Below are 22,062 nucleotides of genomic sequence, written 5' to 3' on the forward strand. Positions count from 1 at the left end.
GAGATAGGGCTCCTTTCAAATTTGGTTGGTAGAGAAGAAGGTGAAACTGAGGGGAAGTTACGAGGAAGTTTCACTTTAAGTATTAGACTTATTTTGGGACACTGTTGGTTGCACTGGCAACAACATCCTGCACCACAGAAGGATTGTTTATTCATCACAGCAAGATGAGTACTGTATTGCCATTTTTAATTTATGAAGACATTTTTTGGAAGACTGTTGATGTTTACAACTATAATGTTGCAGTAATGGAAAAGCAAGTTGCCTATACAAAATGATGAACAGGAACACTTGGCACATTTATCACATTTTTGCAAGATAATTGTTATATAATTGTTCCCTTAATTATTTCAGAGATTTATTACTAGTTGGTGTCAGAATTTCATGATTTATACTTCCATATTTTGTGTTTATGATTTAGTGCAACAGGGGATCACAACACAGCTTTTTTATGCCAATAGTGAGCTCAGAGAACTACTCTGTCTGTACATTCACGTGAGATCTTCCCACTTCTGTGGCTAATTTAAACTGCTTGTCAACAGAGAATGTAATGAACTGGCATTGGACCTGATAGGTGGAGGGTGGAGTAGGGTGGGATAGGGTAGGCTAAGGTGGGGGGGTTATTTGGCCTTCCCCATCACAAAGCATTCCTCTGCTTAAATTATTCTTAAGACAAGAGTGAAAATAACTGCATATTCTCTACTGGGTAGTTTTATCACCATCGAACATGCACTTGTTATTGAGAGCAGAACAAGTTTGTCCTCATATATGGAGTAGCAGAGAGGGCAATAGAAAGGTATTGACAAAGCCTGGGGCAAATTTAGGACTGTGTAATTATGCTTATGTTTATTAAAATGTAATACACCGCTTAACTTTAGAAAACCAAAGCGGTTTACAATACAATAAAACATAATTAATAAAAGAAAAAAAGTAAAAGAACACCATAATCTTGACAGGAAAGACCTACCCATCTATACAAGGCAAACAATAAGTAAAACATTCTCCTAGCAGGGAATTACCATCATCAAAGTGCACTGATCCCTCACAGCAAATATCCAAATTAAAAGCTTTTTTAAGTGAAAAAAATTTTTTCAATGCAACTTTACATTTTTTAAAATTCTCTTCTGAACAAATACAATTTGGAAGTTGATTCCACAAAAACAGAATCAGAGAGCAAAATGCTCAAGTTCTGGTGGACCTTAACCTAGTCCTCTGTACAGTCATTACCACCAATCTGTGATCCTGTAATGATCTTAGAAACCTAACCTGGGTATAAGGAATAGTCAAAGAATTCAGATACCCTGGTTAAAGGGATAATGTGCATGATGACTGAATGATAATACTTTAAATTGCATTCTAAAGGACACTGGTAGCCAATGATACTTAAAAAAATAAATAAATAAAGGGGGTGTAATATGATTGTATTTTCTAATATGCCCTAACAATCTAAGGAGCCCTTTTACTAAGCCGCGGTAAAAAGTGGCCTGCACTAGTTATGGTGCATGAAATTGGCATGTGCTGGGCCACTTTTTACCACAGTGGAAAAAAGGCCTTTTTAAAAAATGGAACAGTACATGGCCATGCACTAATATTAAAATTAGCACATAACTATTTACTGCCTGAGCCCTTACTGCCACCTACATAATAGGTGGTAAGGGCTCACATGCAAACCCTGTGATAATTGGGCAGTGCATGGCAATGTGGCTGCACTGCTGATTACCACCATGAATGCCCCCACTGTAGAAAATAGAAAATTATTTTCTAACACAGGAAATTGCGCACACCAACTTTGGAACTACCATTGGGCTCCCGCACAACCCTGGAGGTAGGGCTGATTTGTCACTTGCTACAGGTGGGGCAGCCCTACTGTGCCTTTGTAAAAGGGTCCCTAAGAGCAGTATTTTGCAATGTTTGAAGGCGCTTAAAATTAGTCCCCCACCACTTACCTTTCTGTGTCTGCTTCTCCCTCAGTCTGTCACTCTCCTGCTCCTGTGTGTCGGAACCTGGGATATAATGTTAACCCAGGTCCCAACACACAGGAACAGGAGACAGACCAAGGGAGCATAACCTTCTGCCTGCTTCTGGAAGCCTTCCTGGTGCTGCCCCCCCCCCCCCCCCCCCTTGGAGGCCACGTCCAGGGAATCTTGCCCTTCCTGCCCCCCCCCCCCCCCCCCCCCCCCCCCCCCGGCCCTGCCAAGAGATCCTTTCCATTTCCTTCAGTATTCTCAACCCATGCAAATCTGGATAGGATCCTCTGCACAAATGCTTCCTCTCAACGCTATATTGATAAATACTGCAATGGTCAGCAAGGTATATGATTCTGAAATTGCACCAGAAAATTACTCTGAAATTTAAGACATGTATTCTATGAGGTTGTATAACATTATACTTGTAGCATGAGTTAAATAAATACAGTGCACCTCTTCTGAACAAAACAGTTGATATCCACCTCTTGAGTTGTGATCAATACTATTGTGACATCTAGTGGCCTGGTCAGATTACATCATCTTGAATGATTTGAACAGGTTAATAGACGAATTATTCTTTTTAAAAATTATTTATAAGATTTTTCAAATAACAACCAAGCATATAACATCTTGTACAGAAAAGTAACAGAAAAAGGAAACCAGTACAATAAGAAAATAAAAAAGGCACATTAACTACTCAAGTTCACAATAATGAAGATTTAAGATTTAAATTAGGAGAATAAACCATTCTAAATATATGACAAAAAAATCTGACTAATCTGAGACTTATTTAACTCACTAGATAAATAGATAACAAATCACATTCCTACATTATAACTGAGAAGGCACTACAACCTGTTTAGTGGCCAAGAAAGTAGTAAGCTGAGCAGGCTAAAAAACATGTATGGTATTTACAATTTTGAAAGCAAACTATGCACTTGCAAGGATACTTAAGAAAGTAGCTCCTAACTGTAATACACCTGGCTTTTAACATAAACTGCTTTCTGTGTCTGAGTGTCTCGAGATACATCTGGAAATATTCTAACTTTCATACCATGAAAAAGTTCCTCCCTATGTCTAAGAAATAAGTTCAACAGCCATTACTTATCCAGAGATAAGGCCACAGTAGCAATAAGGGTAGAACTAGTAAAAGATTTACTATCTGACATATCCAAAATAGCTGAGACATCCAGAGGAGCTTGCATGTCATGCACACCTTCTAATTTCTTCTCAGTTTTAGATAAAGGCAAATAAGGTGATATCTTTATCGTCTGAAACTTGCAATACATCCTTTATATTTTTTTTCAACATTTCTTTTGGAGCCATCAAGCTTGAACACGGAAAGTTCAAATAAACATAAATGATATTTTCTAGCAAAATTCTCTAGGGCTTCATTTTTCCTTCATAGATTTGTTATATCAGTAATGAAGGCCATTTGAGTTGCCTTCAAATCCTCATCTCTTTTTTTGCTTCAACAACCCTCTTTACAAGATCCCATTTTTCAACTAGATCGTTACCCATTGTTGTTCCTACTTTATCACTCTCTGCTGCAAAGAATTATTTTGCAATAACATCATTTTCTCCAAGTCCACCAAAGTTTTCCAGATTAGCTCGTTTAATTTCAGTGAGAGTTACTGTTAAAAAAAAAAATAACAAGTCCAGTTTCATTTCTAAAAAGTCACTTTCAAATGAGTGCTCACCCATCACACCTTGAGGCGACTCCTCAGGCTGCAGTCTCCCCAACAGATGATCCGAACCACCCCAAGGCTGTTCCTCATCTCCCGGAAGATGGAGAATCTCCTCTCACTGGCCAGCGCAATTGCTACTCTTTATGCAAGGCACTTGTGGGAGCTGCGCCAGCGAGACTGCGAATGGTGGTTGAGAGGGAGGTAATCTAGCATCCGGACTAAGGGTGACATCTGGCCCAGATTACTGGATCCTTTGCTCATCGTGGACTCTCCAAGTGGGCTTTCAGTGTTCTTCAACGTCATTTAAGAATTGAGTTTCTGAAGAAATTTTTCAATCACATTAGGTATGTGGGGCTGTTCTGCTGCTGAGAGGAGCAAGCAGCAGCTCTTCCCAGATGCTTGGGCATTGCAGGGAAGTAGAAAACTGAGAAGAGAAACTCCAGAGCATCAGGTCAGGCAGCCATCTTGGATCACCACAAATTATTTTGTGTCTTCAGGAGTGCAGTCACCATCTACTTTCCAAAAATATTCATTCCACTTTCACACCTTCTCTCCCATTCTCCCCTTGATCTCTCGCTTATCATTATCCTCCCTTTGCTTCCCTGCCTTCTTTTACTCTCACCTTTCTCTCACTCCTCATCTTCTCCTTGACCCTCTCACCTTTGTCACTACCCTTTTTCTCCATCTCACAATCTCTCCTCACTTTCCTGCCCTTTGTCTCCCTCTCATCCTATCCCTTGCTCCCCAGCCCCCCCCCACGAGTTTCTTATTGTTCCCCATCTCCTCTGTCCCTTTATCTCTTTGTTTCCATCTTTTCCTCATTTCTCTGCCCCTTTTATTTCTCATCCTCCCTTCATTCTCCTGTTTTCAGATTCAAAAAATGTTCAGTAGTTCAAAAAATTAGAGAACAATATTTTGAAACCTATTTTGCAGATGTTTATCAATGCAATTCATCTGTAGTGCATCCAAATCACAAGGGGTGTGTGTCAGGGTGGGATTAGAGCAGGCTTAGAGCATTCTTAATGCTTGGACTTTTTATAGCCATAATGGAATAAAACAAAAGCATCTAGGGCTAAAACTTTAATGTTTTGGTTTAGACCTGTTTTTAGAATGAATAAGGCACAAAAAGGTGCCTTAAATGACCAGATGACCACTGGTCACTGACCTCCCCAACCCCCCAAAGATGTGAGTACAAATAGTACTTACCAGCCTCTATGACAACTTCAGATGTTATAGCCAGTTCTATTAGAGCAGCAAGGAGGTCCCTGGAGCAGTGTAGTGATCGGTGCAGTGCACTGTAGAGGAGAGGAACCAGGCCCATATCTCACTTTACCTGTCACATTTGTGGTGGAAAGTGTGAGCCCTCCAAAACTCACCAAAAACCTACTGTACCCATATATAGGTGACCCCTTCATCTATAAGGGCTATTGTAGTGGTGTAAAGTTGGGTACAGTATGTTTTTATTTTTTGGGGGGGCTCAGCAGACAAGAGGGTAATGGTGAAATGTATACCAGGGAGCTTTTATATGACGTCCACAGGGGGACCCTAAGGTGTCCCATTGCTCTTCTGAGATGTCTTTGTGGCCAGTCTACCAAGGCTGCTGGCTCTTCCTACATCCCAATGGCTTGATTTTTGTCAAAAATGGACCAAAAAGATAAATGCACAGGCACGACAAACACAACCCAATTCCAAAGCAGTTTCCACCACCAAGACCCTGACGCAGCGAGACAAAACGCTGGCCACCGTTGGCTTGGGGCGAGGAGAGAGAAAGGAAACGTTAAGTGTTTGAATGTCCTAGCGTGAGCGATCTGAAAGATAAGTGTTCTTTCAAACTACATATATTCATTATATCACCCTGTTAAGTAGCTCGGTATAGCAAGATAACAAGACATAATCAAGATAAGAATTTATCTATATTTAGTGTTGTGAAGGACTCTAAAGCATTACACACTATTTGAGGTTTTTGGCCAATGATGAACAGAGGGTCTAAAGTGATCCATTTAAGCTCCGATAGATGTTCATAGTCTAGGAGCTCTGTAAGGCCTTTTTTCCTCCTATACATTAATGGTGCTATAGTGGAATACTCATATTCTTTCATTCAGTGGAAATCAGTGTATTGCGACAGTATCTAAAGATCATATATTTCCACATCCTTAAAATATAAATTGCCCATAAAGCCTTGCTAAAATTTACTACTGGAGGTGGAGCTCTGAGGCTTTTTCCTCCTTTTAATATTTAATTTTCAATTTAGCTCTGTCTCTGCATTGTGGTATTGAGACTAATTAATGTGGGTTAATAGGCCCTGTCTAGCTTGCTTTTTGATGACATTAGGACATCTTCTCAAAAAAGATATAGTGGAATTAGAAAAGGTATTTATTTATTGCATTTGTATCCCACATTTTCCCACCTATTTGCAGGCTCAATGTGGCTTACATAGTTTTATTAACATTGTCGTTCCAGGATATCAGATACATTTAGTAATGTGCAGAGATTAAGTAAAGGAAGAAAGAAGGGAGTAGTTAGGTTAGGTATAGAAGGTGGGCTTTCATAACTGAATGGGTTGGATGAGGTGGATTAGTGAGGTTGTAGGTTCTCATTGTAGACCTTATTGAAGAAGTATGTCTTCAGAGATTTGCGAAAGATAGTTGTTTCGTCGATTGTTTTCAGGTCTGTAGGTAATGCATTCCATAGCTGCGTGCTCATGTAAGAGAAGGTAGTGGCATGCATCAACTTGTATTTTAGACCTTTACAGCTGGGGAAGTGCAGGTTGAGAAATTTGTGGGATGATCTTGTGGCGTTTCTGGGGGGTAGGTCCACAAGGTTTAGCATGTAGCTTGGGGCCTCTGCGTGAATGATTTTGTGTACAATCGTGCAGATCTTGAACGCGATGCGTTCTTTAAGTGGGAGCCAGTGTAGTTTCTCTCTTAGGGGGTTTGCACTTTCATATTTCGTTTTTCCAAATATGAGTCTGGCGGCAGTATTCTGGGCTGTTTGGAGTTTTTTGATAGTCTGTTCTTTGCAGCCAGCGTACAGTGCGTCACAGTAGTCCAGCTGACTTATTACCATTGACTGTACCAGGGTATAGAAGATGTATCTCAGGAAGAAAGGTTCTACTCTTTTTCACGTGGGTATCAAGAGTGAGGTTTCGGTCAATGGTAACTCCAAGAATTTTCAAGTTTTGTGAGACAGGAAGAGAACAGTATGGTGTGATTATGGTGGAGAAGTTTTTTGTGTTATGTTGTGAGGTGAGTACAAGACATTGTGTCTTTTCTGCGTTAAGTTTTAGTTGGAATGCATCTGCCCAGGTGTGCATTATTTGGAGGCTTTGGTTGATCTCGTTGATTTAGGTCATGTTTGAACGGGTTGTAAATTCTGACGTCATCTGCATATATGTAGGGGTTGAGATTTTGATTGGCTAGAAGTTTGGCTAACGGTATCATCATTAGGTTGAATAAGGTTGGTGAAAGGGGGGATCCTTGGGGGACTCCACATTCAGGTATCCATGGGGGTGATCTGTCCGTGTTCGTTGTGACTTGGTATGATCTTGTGTTCAGGAATCCTTTGAACCATTTGAGAACTGTGCCTCCTACTCCGAAGTATTCTAGTATATGTAATAGTATTCCATGATCAATCATGTCAAAGGCACTGGACATGTCGAATTGTAGGAGGAGTATGTTGTTACCAGTTGCAATTGCTTGTTTGAATGAGTTCACTGCAGACACTAGAACAGTTTCGGTGCTGTGATTTGACCAAAATCCTGATTGAGACTCGTGCAGGATTGAGTGTTTCTTTAAGTATTCAGTTAGTTGTTTCCTCACTATGCCCTCCATGAGTTTGGTTATAAGTGGAATAGATGCTACTGGGCTGTAGTTGGTTAGGTCCATTGTGCTTTTCTTGGCATCTTTCGGCAGCGGAGTAAGTAGGATGTTTCCTTTATCCGTGGGAAAGAGCCCATTTTGAAGCATGTGATTTACGAGAACTGCGACGAAAATGATAAAGGGGATGGGACGACTTCCCTATGAGGAAAGGCTAAAGTGAATAGGGCTCTTCAGCTTGGAGAAAAGACAACTGAGGGGAGATATGATAGAGGTCTATAAAATAATGAGTGGAGTGGAACAAGTAGATGTGAATTGCTTGTTTACTCTTTCCAAATATACTAGGACTAGGGGGCATGCAATGAAGCTACAAAATCGTAAATTTAAAACGAACTGGAGAAAATGTTTCTTCTCTCAATGTGTAATTAAACTCTGGAATTCGTTGCCAAAGAAGGCAGTAAAAGCAGTTAGCTTTGCAGGGTTTAAAAAAGGTTAGGATGGCTTCCTAAAGGAAAAGTCCATAGACCATTATGAAAACGGACTTGGGGAAAATCCACTGCTTATTTCAAGGATACGCAGCATAAAATGTATTTTACTTTTTTGGGATCTTTCTAGGTACTTGTGACCTGAATTGGCCACTGTTGGAACAGAATGCTGGGCTTGGTGGACCTTCGGTCTGGCCCAGTATGGCTACTGTTATGTTCTTATGACTCAGGAATAATGTCAGGAACTACTTTTTCATGGAGAGGGTTGTAGATGCCTGGAATGCCCAACACACAGGAGGAGGTAGAGAAGAAAACGGTAATGGAATTCAAAAATGCATGGGATAAACACAAAGGAATCCTGTATAGTAGGCATGGAACTAGACAAGCTTAGCAGTGATTAAGATGGCAGCACCAGTAATTGAGAAGCAATGCCACTTCTGGACAGACTTCTATGCTTTGTGCCCTGATCATAGCTGGACAGATTCAGCTTCAGTATCTGGAGAACAAGAACAGTGCTGGGCAGACTTCTACAGTCTGTGCCCTACTTGTGACTGGACAGTATTAGATGGGCTGGAGTGGGGCTTCGATGACGACTTCAGTAGTTGGAGAACAAGACCAGTGCCGGGCAGACTTCTATGGTCTCTGCCCTGAAAATGGCAAGGAGAAATCATGATTAATTACATATGTAGTGTTGCATCATACCTTATACTATGAGTTTATTTTGTTGGGAAGACTGGATGGACCATATGGGTTTCCAACATTGGCCAAGATCAAGAGTCTACAATAAAAGATTTTATTCATCATTGTACGCTCCCTGGTCTGTTTTTGAAGGCTTCGGTCTACCACCCACTCCTTTTTTTGCTGTGATTTTTTTCATGGGACTTTGGTGTTCTTTCCACATTCATAGATTGTCTACATTCCAACAGTGGCCAGAAATCCAAATCGTGGCAACACTCCATGCTACCAATCCCAGGGCAAGCAGTTGCTTCCCCATGTCTGTCTCAACAGCAGACTATGGACTTTTCCTGCAGGACCTTGTCCAAAACTTTTTTAAACCCAGATACATTAACCGCTGTTACCACATTCTCTGGCAAAGAGTTCCAGAGCTTAACTATTCATTGAGTGAAAAAAATATTTCCTCCTGTTTTTTAAAAGTATCTCTATCTAACTTCCTCGAGTGTCCCCCCTACACTTTCTACTTTTGGAACGCGTAAAAAAATCAATTTACTTCTACTTGTTCTACACCATTCAGGATTTTATAGACTTCAATCATAACTCCTCTCATCCATCTCTTTTCCAAGCTGAAGAGCCCTAACTTCTTTAGCCTTACCTCATATAAGAGGCGTGCCATCCCCTTTATCATTGTGGTCGCTCTTCTTTGAACCTTTTCTAATTCCACTATATCGTTTTTTAGATACAGCGAACAGAACTGAACGCAGTGCTCAAGGTGAGGTTGCATCATGGCATTATAGTATTTTCGGTCATATTCACCATCCCTTCCCTTTAACCTCAATTCATGTCCCCTAGTTCTACCACCTTCCTGTAACTGTTTGTAGATTAATACCTTTCAAATATTTGAATGTCTTCACCATAACATCCGTCTCTCCTTTCCTCCAGGGTATATATGTACCTGACTGAAGTCTCTCCTTATACGTCTTAAAACACAAACACCACACCATTTTCATCACTTTTCTTTGAACCACTTCAAGTCTTTTTACATCTTTAGCAAGATACAGCCTCCAAAACGGAATACTCCAAGTGGGGCCTCACCAACACCTCCTTTCTTATGCTGGTTATGCAGCCTAGTATGCTTCTGGCCATGGCCACCACCTTGTCACACTGGTTCATCACCTTGAGTTCCTCAAGACACCATCACCCCAAGGTCCCTTCTCCTGAGCTGTGCTTTTCAATCTCTCTCCTCCTATTTTGTACCTCTCCTTTGGATTTCTGCACCTCAAGTGCAACACTCTGCACTTCTTCACATTAAATTTTAATTGCCAGACCTTTGACCATTCTTCTAACTTTTGGAGATCTCTTCTCATGGTTTTTACTCCCTCCAGGGTATCCACTCTATTGGCTATCTTCATGTCATACACAAAAAGGCAAACACTTTTTTTTAATCCTTCAGCAATGTCTCTCACAAATATATTAAGCACTCTCACAAATATATTAAGCAGAATTGACCCAAGCACCGACCCCTGAAGAACTCCACTACTCATCTTCTTTTCCTCCCAGAGGATTCCATTTACCACCACTCTCCGTCGCTTGTCAGTCAACCAGTTTTCAATCTAATTCACCACTTTGGGTCCAAGTTAAGCTCTCTCAGCTTATTCATGAGTCTTCTGTGAGGAACCAGATCAAAGGCTTTGCTGAAATTCAAGTAAATTACATCTAGCGAAAGTCCTTTATCCAGTTCTTTAGTCACCCAGTCAAAGAAATCAATCAGATTCATATGGCAGGATTTTCCTTTGGTAAAGTCATGTTGCTTCGGATCCTGCAACCCATTGGATTCTAGAAAATTAACTCCATTATTTTTCCTACCACCGATGTGAGGCTTATCGGCCTATAGTTACCCACTTCTTCCATGTTCCCACTTTTGTAAAGAGGGACCACACCAGCTCGTTTCCAATCCGTGGAACCTTACCCGTCTCTTAAGATCTATTAAATAAATCCTTAAGAGATCCCACCAGGATTTTTCTGAGCTCCCTCAGTATCCTGGGATGCTTCCCATCCAGCCCCATAGCTTTGCCTACTTTCAGATTTTCAAGTTGTTTATAAATGCATTCTTCCGTGAACGGTACAATATCCACGCCATTCCCAGCTATACCCTTGGCAGCCGATCGTGGTCCTTCTTCAGGATTTTCCTGCATGAACACCGAAGAGAAATAGTTGTTTAGCATGCTCGCTTTATCCTCTTCACTCTCCATACAGCTATTCTCAGCATTTTTCAGTCTTATAATTCCATTCCTAGCTTTTCTCCTTCCCTAATATATCTGAAAAAGGTCGTCACCTCTTTACATCTTTAGCTATTTTTTCTTCCGCCTGTGCTTTCGCTAGCCATATTTCTCTCTTTGCTTCTTTGCCCTTCGCTTTCTTTCCCTTCTTCCCCAATGTTTGCTCAGTAGTTCAGTAGCTCATCTCCTTACGTCTTTCAACTCCAGCAGTTCTTCAACTCCCCTCTCCAAGTCAAACAGCAGCCTTTGAATATGACATCCCAGATTAAAAGAAAATTGCAACCATTTTGTCATTGCCCTTCAACAGCATTACTCCTACAATTTTAAATCTGGATGAAAGTCTGGGTGTGCAAATCTTGGTCTGTATATTGTTTTTATATATTGTATTGTTTGATTTCTATGAGTCAAACAGAACAAGCAAACCAGGCAAATTTTTATGAGTCAAACAGTACAAGCAAATCAGGCAAAAGCTTACATAACACATTTTACACTTTCCTCAGCCAATAGAAAAAAAATACACTAGTACATAATCCTATACAGATGATTTTTTCAGTCAAAAATTTTCCTGATGATCAAAATAAGAAAATGATCTCCTTTCAGATAAGAAGGCACGTACAAGGAAATTTACAGAAGACAGAGACCACTAGAGCACAAACATGAGGTCTGAGCTCTAGGAAAGCCTTCCTCTGTAATTGTGTTGGCTTTCACACCTTACTCATTTCAACTCTTGGATCATTCCAGAAGTCAAAGTCATATTCATCTTTGTGTCATATGTACATAAGTATTGCCATACTGGGAAAGACCAAAGGTCCATCGAGCCCAGCATCCTGTTTCCAACAGTGGCCAATCCAGGTCACAAAAACCTGGCAAGATCCTTTGCTCTTCATCACTATGTGCAGATTTATAAGCTATGAGAGGGGAACAGATGTGACACCTTTCTTTTTTAGCCACATTTGTGTAACTTGCCTTAAGTGTTTTTGTAAAGATAAGGTAAAATATCAAAATAAAAGAAATGAAATAGTGCACACCATTTTCTAATCAAAATGTATAAAATTTAATATGTAATAAGAACTTATACTTTATTTACATTAGAGAATATGTTCAACGTTTTGACAAATCGTTGATTACTGGATGAAAAGTGGCTAAAACAATGAGATGCAACCTGAATTCACAAACTGCTGCATTCTCATAACTCCTGTCACTTGGTCTTTTTCATCTTTTTTTTTTTAAATACTTTTCTTGACGAATAGTATCATATTCCAGAGTAGTGATTATGGTCAGCCTCCTTAAATAGGTTGCTTGGTCTTTTTTATTTTTTTACACTTTTCTTGACGAATAGTATCATATTCCAGAGTAGCAATTATGGTCAGCCTCCTTAAATAGGTTGCCGAAGCTCCAGTCAGAGGATCAGGAAAATGGTAATCTGAAAAAATATCAGCAAACTTTTCAGATCTATGACATTAAAAGTGAAGTCATACCTAAATGTGACCTGAATTTGAGGCATTTTGAATTAACAAATACATTAAACATGTTGTCTTAAACAAGACTCCATCTTGAAAGGACAAATTATGCAAAAATTATGCAATGCTTTTAATAAACATTTTCTTTTAAAACTCATGATTAGATTTTGAAGTTTTACAATATACAGAATGATTAGGGCAACATTCTGGGGAAGGGGGAGCCTATTCCGGAGTGATGGGCTCCACCTTAACCAGGGTGGGACCAGGCTGATGGCATCAGCATTTATAAAGGAGATAGAGCAGCTTTTAAACTAGAACCTGGGGGAAGGCCGACAGTTGTTCAAAAACGTATGGCTTGGAACACAGTATCTTGCAAAGATATCTCCAAAATAGTTTTGTTCTCCATTCCTTTCTTAATCATTCCTAACATTCTATTTGCTTTCTTAGCCACCACTGCACATTGAGCAGTGTTTTAACATATCATCGATGATACTTAAATCCTTCTCCTGGGCAGTGACTACTAACCAGTGCTTTTTTTGTGCCGGTACGCACCAGTACAGCGTACCGGCACCTTTTTTCTCAGGGCCGGCTCACCTGCCCACCCTCAGGTCCTCGACTTTCCATTCATGCCACCCTGCATTGAAATCTTTTATTTTACCTGAAGTCGCAGCGGCGAACCGGCAGTGGAAGCAGCAGGCAGGTTTGCCTCCAGCCTTCCCTTCCCTCTCAGCATCCCGCCTTCCTCTGATGTAATTTCCTTTCCGCGAGGGCAGGATGCTGAGGGAAGGGAAGCAAGGAGGCGATCCTGCCTGCTGCCTTCACTGCTGTTGTGACTTGAAGTAAAATAAAAGATTTCAATGCAGGGTGGCAAGAACAAAGTCGGGGAGCTGAGGGTGGGCACGTGGGGTTGGGGTTGGAACGAACTTGGGGCAGGTGGAGGCTGGGGCGAGTCATTGGACATGGATGGGAGGAGAGGATAGGGGGCAAAGGAGAATCGCTGGACATGGATGGGAGGGGAGGGGAGAATCGCTGGACATGGATGGGATGGAAGGATAGGGGCAAAGGAGAATCGCTGGACAAGGATGGGAGGGGAAGGCATGGGAGAGAGAAGAGTTGCTGGACATGGATGGATGGAGGGGAGAGCAGGAGAAATGCTGGACATGGATGGAGTGGAGGGCAGGGAAGAGAAATGTTGGCGGGAAGGAAAGACAGAGGAAGGAGATACACACGGATGGAGGGGAAGGGAGAGAGGAGAAATACTGGACATGGATGGAGGAGAGGGAAGACAGATGAAGTAGATGCACATGGATGTAGTGGAGGGGGGAGAGGAGAAATACTGGATATGAGTGGAGGAGAGAGAAGACAGAGGAGATGCACATGAATTTAGGGGAGAGAGGAGAAATTCTGGACATGGACGGAGGAGGGGAGGGAGGACAGAGGAAGAAGATGCACATGGATGGAGGAGAGGGGAGAGAGTTGAATGGATGGAGAGGAGGAAAGAGACAGGAAGTGAGATGAACATGGATGGAGGGGAGAGGAGAAATGCAGGACATGGATGGAGGGGAGGGAAGACAGAGGAGGAGATGCACATGGAGTTAGGGGAGATGAGAAATTCTGGACATGGATGGGGGGAGGGGAGAGAGTTGAAATGCTGGTCATGGATGGAGGGGAGGGAAGAGAGAGGAAATGAGATGAACATGGATGGAGGGGAGGAGAGAGGAGCAATGTTGGACATAGATGGAGGGGGAGAGGAAAAATGCTGGACATGGATGGATGAGAGGGAAGAGAGAGGAAGGAGATGTATATGGATAGAGGGGAGGGAAGAATAGGAAGGAGAGGCATACTGACGGAGATAAAGGAACGGGAAAAGAGGAGAAAAACTGCACATGGATGGATAAAATAGGCAAAAGCTGGATCCACTCTATACCTGCAAGCACTGGTGGCTGGAGGTTCCCCACTCACTTCATCGCTCCTCAGGCAGTAAAAGGAGGAAGGGGGTGACTCGGGCTTCAGCTACCCCAGGTCCACTATCTCTCTCCTTCCCTCTCTCTGAGCCCAACATTTCTCCCTTCTCTTCTCCCTCCATCCTTCCCCCCTCAGTTGGAATCTCTTCCTATTTCCCCCTTCCACTCCCCCTGTGCACAGTCCAGAATCTCTCCCTCCCTCTCTCCCCATGCCCGAGGTCTCTCTCAGTTCCCTAGTTCCCTTCCTTCCCCCCCCCCCCCCCAGGTTGTCTCTCAATTCCCTCCCTCTTCCCCTCCGCTCACCTGCCTGCACCCACGGTTGGTCCAGCATCTCTCCCTCCCCTCCCAGAGCACCAGCGGCTCTCTCTCCCCTCCCCTTCCCTCCCAACCCAGTTTATGTTTTCAATAAGTCTCTGCCCTGCTGCACCAGCAGTAGCTGTACTGACAGGCTGCCTGCAGCGGGCCTTTCCCTCTGACCCATCCCGCCCTTTTCAGATGCAACTTCCTGCTTTCAGAAGCAGGCTGGACTGGTCAGAGGGAAAGGCCAGTACAGGTCACAGGCAGCCTTTCAATATAGTTGCCATTGGTGCTGCAAGGCAGAGAGACTCACTGAAAAGGTAAACCAAGTTGGAAGGGAAGGGGAGGGGAGAGAGAGAGAGATACCAGACTGACTGTGTGTGCATATGGGCAGGGAAGGAGGGAGGCAGGTCAATTATTAAGTGATTAAATTTTTAATCGCAATTAATAATTAATATGTTAATCACAGCATAAATTGTGATTAATATGCAGCCCTAATATATTTATGTATATATAAAATTTTTGAAACGTAATTAAAAAATGGAAAAATAATCCAAACTTTGTGTCTGTCTTCTTGTTCACAGGAATCACCAAGACAGACTTTTCCTCAAACTCTATCTCCTGCAGGAGGGGTGAATGGACACTGCCACAACCTTCACACAAACTAAGCATTTTAGATGACCCAACTTGTTCTCAACAATACAATTCTAAAGTGTTGGCATTTGTCACCCTCTGCACAGAGAGAGGCAGGAAGGAAAATTTTCTCTACTGGAAGATGTTTACCAGCTGGTTGCAAGGAAATTTAAAGAAAAGTCAAGAAGTATTCTTCAGTGCTACTCTGATCAGAGGAATGAAGCTCAGGACTCCTAAACTCCAAATCCTCACTGTAGTAAGGCATCTGAAAATGGAACTGACTGATGTCCCAAGACACAGGTTTGAGCACAATTCTTTTCAGGTTGACATGGACAGATTCCTGATGTAAGGGACATGATTTGGGCATGGACAAAGCTGGCACTAATGCTTACATGTAGTGCTGACTGCCCTTGCATTGACAATGTCTCAAATGGCACAAAAGGAGACGTACAGAAATTGATTTTTCAATGTATGAACCCCTCATACACAAACTTTGATATATCTGATACATTTCAACTTCTTGAAATGTTGCAGACATAAAGGTGGGCCTCATATGCACCTGAACACTCATTTTGAGTTGCTTCTCGCATCTCTATATCTGATCCTTGGAGACTGACATGGTTGATTTCAGAGAGGGGAGAGGGAGAAAAATTCCTCCAGACCATTATTTTGGAGCAGTTCTACTACATCTGAGACACTGTGGGTTTCTGTCATGCATTTATAATACACTGTGTGAGGGTTATTGATGAACCTCTTCTGAATGCCCTTGGGGTACCTCTTGAAGCCACTGGCTTAAAACAAAAATCAGTAAGAGACACAAAAGAAGTTGAAATCAAATGAAGAAAGAATTCTTCTGAGATACGGAAAAAAAATCCAACAACCCCAAAACAAAACAAAACCAGGTAGTATATACACTAATGCTACCATGTAAGTTAAAAACAAAAAAAGTTTGAAAGTGCCACAACCCTAACAATTAAACTAAAGTAGAAAATTTAAAAAACAAAAACTGTGCAGAGACACCAGAAGGACAGATGATGTTTTCCTTAAAAGAAGTTGTGGTTCCACTTGCCAATATGTTGTCAATAATTACACACAAAGCCACACTGAGGATCCACACATGACTAGGAAAGACTTCAAATTCTTCTAGAAAGTTCTGGGATTTATATATGCAACAGGATGTGTAGCTCAAATGCATGACTGTTGATCAGCTTGTCATAATAGAACAGCACCATCAACTTGCAAAGAACCCAGTCTTGTCAAGGACTAACAGATCTAAAATTCAGAACTCCGATTATACATTTTGGAACTAAACCTATAATGTGAGCTACATAATATAAACTGCAAGTGGGAATATTACTAACAATTTCCTTGTGTCACTGATGTCAAGAGTCATGACCCAAGATCGATAAAGAATCATAATAGAGAGCACGAGTAAAATCAAAAGACCTGGTGACTAAATATTTCTGCAAAATTGCAACTGTAATAATATCCCTATTTTCAGAACAGATTTGAGCATCTTTAGCTGCATTTATCTTCATACCTTTTTCTTCTGTGTCATATATTCATTGTAGAATAGTGAAATTTTACAATTAAGCTTCTTGCAATAATACCCACCTGGGGCTTTGAATTGCTAAAACTCTTCCTTTTGTTTCTATTTAGCACTTAAGATCTTCAACGGAATCTTCTGGTTCTGGTTGTTCCCTCATTCAGGTACATCAAAATGGATACCATACATCATGCTATATTCAGTGTTACTGGATCTACTGATTAGAATAATATCCCAGGATATTTAAGGTTGGAACCTTCTTACCAGAAATTCAAAGCTGGATTTTTAAAAAATCCTTGTTTTTGACTTGGCCTTTGATCTTTAATCCTATTTGTAGGTTGACAGTTCAGTGAGAAGCATGGGGTGTTTGTGGCCTGAATCCAGCAGCAGCAAAGCTTTCTTTCATTTCTTTTCCTATTGAAGAGTACTTTCTTTCTTTCTCTATTCCTTTAAAGTTATATTTGTTATGATCTGATGATTTTTGTTGTTATTTTAATGTAAACAGACTGGAGAGTACTCTAAGTAAGCGGAATATCAAATAAATTTGAAACGTAACACTTGATTGCATACCTCTCTATGTATGGCAAAATATGGTGGTAGTACCTCAGTAAAGTCATTTTCTTCCAAAACAGTATTGAACCTGCATTAGAGCATGATGAGAGGAAGCACCATGATGTGAATATTTCTATTCCACTCTGGTTATTAAAGGTCCAAAGATACTTTTTCCACTCAGACTATGACCTCTAAGGTCACCCATATGATTCTAAAATATCATACTACCTGCTTTTCCCTTCTATGTAAATTGTTACTATTCAGACTAGATTACTGATTATTACTTCTATCATATATCACCAAAATTACTCAGTGTTTTCAAAATGCAGTCTTTTTAAGTAAAAAAGAAAGTAGGTCACAGCACTCATACATTAGAAAAAATAGCATGGCATTTGCCATAAATAAATAAGTGATACAGTCATTGAATCACACTGATTTAGATTTACAACAAGGCAAAAAATAATCAACTAATGTAATCTATTTTACATTTTCAAGAAAACTCACGTTTTTGCCTCCTTGGAAGTGACAACCAACTGCAACTCCGATTAGTTGTCTTTGACCTAGAAATGAAAGCACACTCCTATACATTATTTCTATTTGAAATTCCTCAGACAGGGCATGTACAGATGATGTGGAGAACTACCATATTTCTCTAACAGGTGATTGTAAAATATATGTATGTCAGCCTATCATACATTATATCATAAATGAATTCAGAAGAGAGCCAATGTACTAACCCAGGAGTGGGCAACTTTGGTCCTTGAGGGCCACAACCCAGTCGGGTTGTCAGGATTTCCCCAAAGAATATGCAAGAGATCTACTTGCATACAATGGAGGCAGTGCATGCAAATAGATCTCATGCACATTCATTGGGGAAATCCTGAAAACCTGACTGATTTGTGGCTCTCAAGTACCGTGGTTGAACACCCCTATACTATTCCCAGCAGTTTCCTTCCCAGAAAAATTTGCTACCCATATAAATGTGCTGAATAACAAAACTTTTGCAAGAAATTTCTCGTTGGAGGGCAGGGGGAGACAGACAGCCATATCGCTTCAGGCATAGTTATTTTGGGGGGTGAAAACTGTTACGCAAAGACATTTTTGCATATTAGTTTTAAACATATTTGTACATAATGAACTATTTTGCATGTTTTTAAATCATAGCAGCTCACTATTTATAAATCTTTCATATGTAATAGATTATGCATGAATGTTTATAACATTGATCAATCCCAACCAGAGCTGGGATCAAGTTTTTTTCTTTTTTTCCCCCATGTAGGGCACATAAAAATCCCCCCCCCCCTTGCCTTTTCTTTTAAAGCTCAATTTAGTAGTGAGTGAAGGGGATTGCATAGAACAGTAGCATCAATTCTTTTCAGGATCTGCTGTTAAGTTGGGGACATGAAGGACAGCAGGCCAGTAGTATTTCTAGACCCAAATATTTAGGATTGCAATAGGGGGACATCGTGCCTAGTATGACAATTAAATTTAGACATCTCGTCATATCAGACCATAAAATTGAGTGAGTAGCAGGCCCTACTATGTGGAACAGTTTACCATGAAGGCTCAAACAAAATTCAGGAGGTAAAACAGTTTAAATGAGTTGAAAACCTCTCCCTTTATACAAGCGTATGGAGTAGCAGAAGATCAAGAGTAGACAAGATAGAAGTTCTGGGTCTGATAATAATCTTTAATCCGTGTATGTCTTAGTTATTGAAGTTTTTTTTTATTTGACAGTATATTGTGTTCATTATATGCTTTTAAATATGTATATTCTGTTAACTGCTGAGAACGTTTTGGATTATGCACTATACACATTTTTTAAATAAACCCCTCCCCTACCTTTACAATTAAAGGCAACCACCCCCCCTCCAAGCCAGCATCAGTCACCTGGTAAAACTATTATAATTGATAGCATCAGTCTGTATGGGAGTTAAATCTGGATTCTATACAGGACTGAACAGAAACCAGCACCTCCAGTTCTGTAAATCACATTTCTCATTCCATCGAGCAGCTATTTTAACGTGGAGAGAGCAATAGTGGATTTATAAGTTACAGACCATCTACCCTCAGGGTATGAAAATATAGAGTAGAATTCTATGATTTAATTTAGCCCCTTTGGGAGAATTGTTTGGATTGGACGTTATTATTACAAAAACATATGTTTCAATGCTATTGCATATTATGAGTCAACATAAGTGTTGCTGGGATAATCCCAGGTGTGGTCGACTAATGGATAATTCTTTTCAATTGCAATGACGTCACAAGAGCGACCTGATGTTTTTTAGCCACATATAAAAGTGCATTAAAGAGCCTACGGTGACTTGGTCTCAGAAGAATGGTTGGCATGATGTTTAACCCGAGTCCCTGAAGAAATCATTGAAACCCGCGGTGTCGGGCGAGATTAGGGGAAGCTTGATGGATTTATGTTTGTGAGACCTGGAAGTTGAATGAAATTAAGGTGCTCCTTTTGAGCGAGTGAAAAAAAGAAAAAGAAAAAAATAAGCTATAAAAGAAAGAAAGATAAAGCAGCAAGCAATCATCTTAAAGATAAGTTCACGTTATTTATGAGCACTGTTTATGTATTTTGTTAAGCACTTTGGTATTGTGGCAATAGCACGTACACATACACACAAGAGGAAGCCCTATGATAGAGGTGCTATCCCACCGGGCAACAAACAAATGATATTGCCTTAAAAGTGGTGGTTTATTCTGAGGGCCTTCCTCTAATTACAGTTTGTGATTTTAAGTGGCATATTTAAATAAACAACTAATTTTTTATGCCTATGTGTGTTTGGAGTGGTGCGGTGCTATTTACCCGTACTATTAGCACATAGTTTTTGGTTTTGTATTTTTCATGAGGAGACCTGACAGTAACAATAATACACATACACTTCATAAGCATGTTCACAATATTAAACAAACTAACTCTTAAAACTGTGATTTTGAGTGATTGTGAGAGTTTATACACTTTGCGAGGAGTCATCATTGTCATCAGCTATTTACAAGTGTGTCTTGGGGGCAGAGCATCTTTCAATCTGGGATCTTACAAATATTGACTTACTGAATGGATTACTGATTGGATAACAGAAATGTGCAAGATAAAGACTGGGACTGGGTCTGGGGGGGCTCAGATGAGAGAAGGGGACTGGGTCTGGGGGGGGGGGGGGCTCAGATGGGAGAATGGGACTGTGACTGGGTCTGGGAGGGGGTTCAGATGGGAGAAGGAACCTGGAGCTGGAACTGGGGTCTGAGAAGGGGGCAGGAGGGAGAATGGGGCCATGCCTGGGGCAAGTGGGAGAATGGGTCTGCGGCTGAAAAGGGGGGCCCTAATGCAAGGCATGTGGATGACGAAGACTAGAACTGGGGCTGAAAAGGAGGGTAGGTGGGATAAGGCAGCCAGTACTGGAACTGGGGGCTGAAAAGGGGCAGGGGCTGAAACTCTGGGGGCTGGGAGCTGAAAAGGGGAGAGGGAGAAGTGGCTGGGGCTGAAGCTCGGTACTGGTAGGAGAAAAGGGCTGGGGTTGAAACTGGGGACTGGGGGCTGAAGCTCGGGACTTGTGGGAGAAAATGGCTGGGGTTGAAACTGGGGACTGAAAAGGGGACAGGGAGAAGCGGCTGGGGGCTGGTGGGATAGTGGGACTGAAACTGGGGGCTGAAAAGGGGGGCAAGTGGGAGATGTGGGCTGGAACTGGAACTAGGGGCAGGGGGGATAATGGGACTGGAACTAGGGGCCGAAAAGAGGGGGCAGAGAGAGAGAGGGGACAGATCCTGGATGGAAGGGGGAGTGAGAGGGAGGGCAGACCCTGGATGGATGGGAGAGGGAGGACAAATGGAGGATTGAAGAGGCAGAAGGAAAGGGCAGACAGTGGATGGAAGGGATAGAAAGGGCAGACAGTGGATGGAAGGGGGAGAGAGAGAGAGGGCAGACGGGCAGATGGTGGATGGAAGGGGCAGAGATAGAGGGCAGATTTGGATGGAAGGGAGAGAGAGGGCAGACAGTGGATGGAAGGGGCAGGGAGAGAGGGCAGACATGGATGGCAGAGAGAGCGTGAAGACAGATGCTGGATGGAAGGAAGACAGTGAAAAGAAGATGAGGAAAGCAGAAGCCGGAGACAACAAACTGTAAATAAAATATATATTTTTATTTTTTGCTTTAGGATAAAGTAGTATTGTAGCTGTGTTAATAAATGTTTATAAATAGAACATGTAAATAAGGTAATCTTTTTATTGGACTAATTTGAATACATTTTGACTAACTTTCAGAGAACAAAACCCCCTTTCTCAGGTCAGGATTGGATACTGTAAAAGCACTATACTGTATTGACCTGAGGAAGGAGGTTTTGGCCTCTGAAAGCTAAATGTATTAGTCCAATAAAATAGTATTATTTTATTTTCTATGTTTGTTTTATTTCTGTTTGTTAATTTGCAAAGTGGTGATTGGTATTTGTTAGTTTTTTCAAATTTACATCTGCTGTCTTTATATTTTGCACAGTACTAGGGGACATTTTCTGTTTCTGTGGTTTTGCATTGTATGCAGTCTGGCATCTTGGGGGTTCAGTTTAATTTTTGTCTAAATAGAAAGTTTATGATTACTTATTCTATAGTGGATTAGGTTGTATCTGTGTTTGTGAAAAAGACATGGCTTTCGGTTGGCATTGACTGCAGGATCGACGATCTGTACTAATCTGTCTGTTTTTGTTT

The 22,062-nt window shown here is 41.2% G+C and overlaps 1 protein-coding gene across 1 annotated transcript in view; it reads right to left on the reverse strand.

Annotated features, from left to right (window-relative positions):
- Positions 1 to 12,030: 12,030 nt before the first annotated feature.
- The window catches only part of C1H8orf89 (chromosome 1 C8orf89 homolog), a 116,617-nt gene continuing 106,585 nt past the window's right edge, over positions 12,031 to 22,062 (reverse strand). Inside the window, exons 6-7 of the mRNA XM_030215554.1 lie at positions 17,863 to 17,918; positions 12,031 to 12,329 (exon numbers count right to left, since the gene is read on the reverse strand). Coding sequence (XP_030071414.1) covers positions 12,193 to 12,329; positions 17,863 to 17,918 — 193 coding nt within the window. The 3' untranslated portion in view covers positions 12,031 to 12,192. The remainder of the gene's footprint in view (positions 12,330 to 17,862; positions 17,919 to 22,062) is intronic.

Source organism: Microcaecilia unicolor, chromosome 1, assembly GCF_901765095.1.
Source record: "Microcaecilia unicolor chromosome 1, aMicUni1.1, whole genome shotgun sequence".
Lineage (NCBI taxonomy): Eukaryota > Metazoa > Chordata > Amphibia > Gymnophiona > Siphonopidae > Microcaecilia > Microcaecilia unicolor.